The sequence below is a fragment of the Apium graveolens genome, unplaced genomic scaffold, assembly GCF_009905375.1.
Source record: "Apium graveolens cultivar Ventura unplaced genomic scaffold, ASM990537v1 ctg7678, whole genome shotgun sequence".
NCBI lineage: Eukaryota > Viridiplantae > Streptophyta > Magnoliopsida > Apiales > Apiaceae > Apium > Apium graveolens.
In genome coordinates, this window is record NW_027420533.1 from 30,522 (window position 1) to 37,408 (window position 6,887).

Genomic DNA, 6,887 nt, shown 5'->3' on the forward strand with positions numbered 1-6,887 from the left:
GATGTACTGTCTGGTTATGAGTGACTAAATTCCGTGACGTTTCTTCATGTCTTGACTTTGACACTTTGATTTTCTTCAGATTAAATCCTTGTAATTAATGATACTCTGACGAGATCTCTGTCACTTGATTAAATCCACGATCTTGATTTATATCACTGAGGCTTGATCAATTTCTTGAACTTCTTCCAGTGAATTAACTCCTCAAGTCTGTAGATGAACCTTGTTTCTAAATCCTCTAACAGATGTTACTTTGCGAGATCTCTCTGACGGTAGATCCACTATTTACTTATTACATTCTTATTTGAGTTGAGTTGAATCATCGAATATACAAATAGGCTATGACATATGACTTACACGATGTCTAAAGTTACCTAAAAAAATTCAATTCGTGCCCATCTTTATATTTCCCCCCTTAGTCAAAATTTTCCCCCATTATCCTAAAATTTCACCCCGCTCATTAGCCAATATTTTGGTTCCCCCATTATTTTCCCTTTTTGGACATAACAATTCCTCACCATCTCCCTCTTAGCACTCCTCTCTCTCTCTCTCTCGACTAAACACTCCTCTACCCCGTTCAGTTTCACCTCGACAGCTCACTTCACCATCTGAATTCCACTCATCTCACCTCTTCTCAGCATCTCACCATCTCTCTGTGTTCATCATCTCAATTCAGCTAAAGCTCGGTTGTTAAGCTTTGTAAGCTTATCTCATCTTTATTCTCAAATCGAACTAGTGTTCTCCACATGAAGACAAAAATTATAAATTGGGATTTTTTTTATTCAAAACCCTAATTTATTAAATTAGGTTTTTTTCAAATCGGAACCCTAATTTGATTATATGTCCTGTGTATAGTGCTTTTATTTAATTCAATGTATTTTGGAGTTATTAATTCTTTTTAAATTTTTGTATATAAACATGACCGTTTTTTTGCATATGGTAGTGGATTTAATCTTTAGGTATTCACTTGATTAAGTTTGATTAAAAGTTGCGTTGTGTGACTCATTGGTTTATGCTTTTGTATTTGTATGTTATATGATTTAATTTTTAAGTTAAATTGTGTTTTTCAATTTGGGGATACTACGAATGGGTGTATGTCCACGGGTTGGATTTTTTTATGCTTTTGTAGCTTTGGTAGGCATTTTTGTGTTTTTCTGTTGGTTAATTATATGATTTTGTTGTTGTAATTTTGGTTGAATGTGATGTGGAACTGCAGGACCATATTTCAATCCGGAAGGATTCACACACGGTGCTCCTGAAGATGAAGTCCGTCATGCGGGTGACCTGGGAAACATTATTGCTAATGCCGATGGTAATGGACTATTTTATTACTCTGGTTAGATTGGTTATTACGGACTAGTATTTATAAAATAAATTCGCCAGATTAGTGTATTTAACCTTGAAATAGCTTTGAGGAAGTCAATTACGTGCCTTAATTAGTATTCCAACATTGCTCTTTATTCCTCGAAACAAATGATAAGAATTTTTCCAGGGCTCTCTATTGTGTGAAACTATGATGATAAGAATTATGCTCATGATTAACTTTAAGCACTCATTAGGGTCCATATTATGGGTTCCAATCAAATTATTATTTATAAACTTATCCTTACTGATACATTTGCCTTCTATGTAATAAATGCAGGTGTGGCAGAAGCAACAATTGTCGATACATATGTATTTCTCTAGACCTTGGTAGTTTTACACTTTGCTATGTTCTAATTCATTCTTAGTTATACTTGAATGGGAACTTAGTGGGCCAAATGCAGTAATTGGAAGAGCCTTGGTTGTTCATGAACTTGAGGATGACCTCGGAAAGGGTAATATTTTATTTTTCTCATTTTGAACTTCTGCTTTGCATGCTTGATATAATGATATATGTGAATTTTCTGTATAGGAAATTAGGAATGGATTCAATATATCTTCAATATAATGATTGATCAACATGACTTTTTCTCAAGTTCCTCAACAGTTGTACCTTCATCTCAGTAATGGGCCTGTTGGAAGGGCTCTCAGCTCTCATATGGAATCGGTCATCTGGTAGCAAAGCGGCTTATTTTTTCTCCAGCCACTATAATGTGGAAGGGGATTACCATATTCTTAGTTATATGAGACATTTAGCACGCTAAGAGATCTCTTTGCCCTCCATATAATAGGACCTCGTCATCCTTAATTCCTCCCACATCAGTTGTGAAGCCTGATATTAAACCCCATTATTAGTTTGGTGTTTCATTAGATATTCTTGATGTTAAGATGATTTGTAGACGTTAATCATCCCAAGACCCTAAATTAACAGTTCTTGTGCCTTTATATCAGTAATGGGCTTGTTGGACAGAGCTCCCCTGGATTTAGGCATATTAAGCAAATACTAAGTATGTCTTGTTTTGTCTCTGTGTAAGTCTCTTGTAGGTCTCTGTATAATAGTATGTCTTGTCTGTCTTTTTTTACTAACACAGTCACTATCTCTATCCTTATTCATTAATGTTGAGTTCTTATAATTAATCGTGATCATCTAATATGATTTATGCTAATGTATTTGTGATGATGATGTTACAAATGGGTTTTTCTTTGATTATGTTTAATTGGGGTTTTGTTGTTTAGGATCTGTTTATTGTTTATAATTAATCTTGATCATCTAATATTCATACTTCTATGAAATATTTGCTAAACGTGCTGATTTAAATGGAGTTTTAAAGCTAACTCTAATGTTGAAGGCAGAGTTAGAATTACCTTCACTTTTCATTCTTTTTCTGGGTTCTGTTTTTGTTCTTATGGTTCTATCTCCTTATTTGTAATTGTTATTTAATTTCGAGTCGGGAGTCAGGATTGTACATAATTAGGCAACACTGGTAATTACGCATGCATATCATCTTATGCTCTGCGCTGTTCCAAACCCATGTTTAATACAACCAGTCTAATCAGCTAAAAGAAGCATACACCTGGGAATCCGCATTATTTTAATTTACTAATTTATTTTGATGCATGCAGCCCCAGAACATAGTACCAGCCTCTCCTGCTAAAGAGCTTGCAAACCCTGCAACATAGAGGAAGAAAAACAATCTCCAGAAGGTTAAACATACTGCTCATCAGTTTCGAAATGTACTAATCTAGTCTATCTTCCTACTGAGGTTTCTTAACAATAGACTTTATATCTGGATTGCACATGTACTAAGGTTTGTAATGTGTTGCAAAACCAGCTTACTAGTGCACACAACTTTGTAACATAATAGGGGGAACTAGTGTGACTCATGATTTGGTTGATTCGATCTTGCTAAAAATCCTGTAAATATTTCATCAAAGAATCCTTGTAATTTGCACTGGCAGTGTAGAATTTCAAATATATATTATTCTCAGATCTTCCCATTGCAGCATCCTATTCAAAAATGAAAATAGTGCTGAAATACTCAGATGCAAACACGCATGTTAATGAATTAATATTCATATCAAAAAAATAATTGTACATCACTTTTAATGAATAAATACTGATATCTCAAAAGCAATTGTAAATCACTTTTAAAGAAGAAAAACTGATATCAAAAAAGTTAATGTACATCACTTTTTTAAAAAATACTGATGTCAAAGACTGACATTTTCAAGTCTAAATGGTACATAGACATCACTTTGATTAGGATAAAACTGATGTCTATGTTCCACTATAGACATCACTCTTTACTTAAGAAATTGATGTTTAATATCTTATTTTACATCATAGAAATGAAATTATTCGATGTCTATGTGGAAAAAAACATAACTCATTATATGTTTAATATGTTGTAATATGTGTAATTTATTTATAAAATTATTTATTTCTAACATTTTTTGTAAAAAAACAATGCATGGACATTAGTTTTTTTTCCAGAAACGATGTCTAATCGAGTAAAGACATCGGGTTTTAACCGATGTCTAGAATAGACATCACCGACATCAACATCGGTTGCTAAACAACATAGACATCGACCAAAAACTGATGTCTATTAACATTTTTCTAGTAGTGCAACTTGGAAGGACTCACTTATGACCATCCCCTTAGCATGGATATCATAAATGATCACTTGTAGTTCTTGCACCTGACTGACCATAGTCTTAGAATCCGCCATCTTGTAATCAACAAAGCGACCAACGATCCACTTCTTTGCCCCAACGTCCTCGGTTTTATGCTTATGGTCAAGTGATTCCCATAAGACCTTAGCTGATAGTTTCGAGCATTATAAGTTATACAATGAATCAGCCAAACAGTTTAGCACATAGTTCCGACAACTATAGTCGGCATGCTTCTACGCATCCGCAGCATACACAGTCTGCATATCACTCTCAACAGTGAGCAATGGTACTTCCTCCTTGAGATATCGATCAAAGTTTAAAGTGGTCAGATAAAACAACATCTTTTGTTGCCAGCACTTGAAGTTCGATCCATTGAACTTCTCAGGCTTCTCAGCGTGTACAGCAGGCACAGCAGGATGAGTAGGCGCTACAGGATGTGTAGGCGCAACATGTGTAACCGTCATAACAGGTGTCTGTACACCAGTATTCTGTCCCAGAGGCACCTGGAACTGTCCAACGACAGTATGTCCCCAAGGCGTTCTTCCCCAAGGCACATGTCCCGAAGGCACATATCCAACCGGAGGCTGACCCCCATCAGGTACCAGTACCTGTGCGTTAGGGTTTAGAGGCGGTTGGTGATCCCCATAAGATGTTATAATCTGTGCGTTGGGATTAACCACATTGTTACCAGTCATATTATTCACGTTCTCCATTAGTCTGTTAAATAAAAAACACGCAAGACAGATTTGTCAGTCACAGATTAAACAAAATAATAAGCTTTAAGATTGTTATCCATAATCTGTGTAGAAATAAACCAATATGTGTATGTGTGTTTAAACAAAATGAACAAACAAAGAAATATAAAAAGAGGAGAGAAGGATATAATCCAAGTCCAGTGCATAACTGTCCCCTTAAAGCTTATTAGCCCTCACAGTCGTGTGCGAGCGATAAGCCTCCCAGGATAAAATGGATTGTAGTGATGTAGAACAGCACTCTCAGCGAGCTTAAAACAGAGCAAGAAATTATCACCGAAGGAGAGAGAGGTAGGGTTTTGTGTTTAGAGGCAAATGTGTTTTTTTGTGTATCTAACCCTAACGCCCTAGAGGTGTTTATATAGGTGTAGATAGACTTGTGCGCTACTCTTTTCCATAATTAAATATCATTAATTATAGATTTGGTGTAATACTTGCAAGCTACTCTATTCCATAAATAATCTGAAACAGAATTAGATTAAATATATCAAGACATACACTATATCAATTAATCTGAAACAAAATCAAATTAATTTATGCCATAATATTTGAGCCAAATTCTAGTGGAAAATAATAATTTCGATTATTAAGAGAATATCATCATATCTCACACATCTTTTAGTCATAATGCTCAAAATATGACTTACCAATAGTGGAGTCCGAACACACATCACCGGAGGTACACCCTGAAGAGATATATGATGAACAACCCCAACAAACAGCCACATCACTATTTTTGTTAGTTTTGACTTTCATTTTTATTTGAAATATTAATATGGGAGTTAGATTCTAATTTTGTAAAAAATTATACACACGTTACATATTTAATATATTTATTATATTGACCAGAGTTTAATGGGGCAGTTTTGGTTCATCGTCGGAATCAAGATCGGTGGTTCTTCGCCAAAAAATCAAGCGGTGTGTGGTGTTTATGTATTAATTGGTGGCCGAGATTGATTAGGGTAAGTGGTGGATCCTTATCAGCTCTCAACTTCTTACTCCGTACCTACATACCTTTAATATTAGGGATCAATCCTGCCATAGTTCTTGGGGAACAAGAAATCTAATGGGATTAGACTTCTCATTTTTAGGCCATGTATAAGTCCCTCTCGAATCCATCTTTCTCTAGTTTCAGGAATATCCAACTATGAGGCCCAACCGCGAAGACCCAAGCCTCGTCCGTAATCGTAGAACTTCACGGATAATGCATCTCCTTGCGCACAGATTACACTCCTCTGCAGCTATCTCCCTTGATTTAGGAACGTAGGTATAGCCACAGTTCACCCCAAATACCGGACGCGTTTCTGTCCCCCGAATGAGGATAACCCACCAAATAACAGGATAGGTGATCCCAAACTCTTGGGTGCAAAGTGTAGGACGACTCCAAAGTTCATCCGTTTAATACAAAACGAACGCGTCTAGACTCATAAAAACATTCCGCTTCCATTAAAAATACTTTCGAGACCTTAATCCTTTTGTATCAAAATGTCCTTTATTTTACAAGTTGTTCTCTACTTATCAAAAATTTCTTATTTTGACCCGATTTCAGTTCTAAAAACACCGAGACCTATCTTTTGATGATCTGACAATTGTGTTATATGAATAACATGATTACATGCTATGTGATATGCATGTTATCTGTTTACAGCTTTCGATACCATGATTAGATAAACGATCAGGTAGATGTTAAGACGTATAGACATTAGTCGAGTTTTGTCTGGTTTATTAAATAAGTGCATTTGATATATAGAATCAAGTCCATGAAGGAAACCAGGGTTAGACAAGGTTAATTCGAGTTTTTTCTAATTAAGAAAGTACCCCTGTCCTACTCTAATTTCAGAATAGATTAATGCTTACATACCCGGAATGAATATGTTATGGTAATATCATACTCACGAACACTCTGAAATTTATTGTGTTCATATTATTCTAGTAATTGTTCTACTAGAATACTGATTCTTATTTTGATATATAGTGAATAACTATCATATCTAGATATATTATATATATTGGATCTTTATTTGGTGATTAGCGAATAATGAATTATTCTAGTTATTTTGCCATCAGTTGTGAAAATTACTCTTATCCATTTGACATTAG

General features: G+C 35.1%; 1 protein-coding gene across 1 annotated transcript; it reads left to right on the forward strand.

The window, feature by feature from the left end:
- The first annotated feature begins 915 nt into the window (after positions 1–915).
- LOC141704283 (superoxide dismutase [Cu-Zn], chloroplastic-like) lies at positions 916–3,039 on the forward strand. The gene is made up of 7 exons (XM_074507548.1): positions 916–936; positions 1,050–1,101; positions 1,214–1,309; positions 1,640–1,673; positions 1,741–1,814; positions 1,956–2,026; positions 2,983–3,039. The coding sequence occupies exons 1-7, from the start codon at positions 916–918 to the stop codon at positions 3,037–3,039; spliced, it is 405 nt and encodes a 134-aa protein (XP_074363649.1).
- The last annotated feature ends 3,848 nt before the right edge of the window (positions 3,040–6,887 follow it).

Bases quoted from the DNA above. Each gene is read 5' to 3' on its own strand.
- LOC141704283 (XM_074507548.1), top strand. From the start codon at position 916: ATGACCGTTTTTTTGCATATG. The intron at 1,674-1,740 runs ATTTCTCTAGAC...TATACTTGAATG, and splicing joins ACAATTGTCGATACATATGT to GGAACTTAGTGGGCCAAATG. The intron at 1,815-1,955 runs GTAATATTTTAT...CTTTTTCTCAAG, and splicing joins TGAGGATGACCTCGGAAAGG to TTCCTCAACAGTTGTACCTT.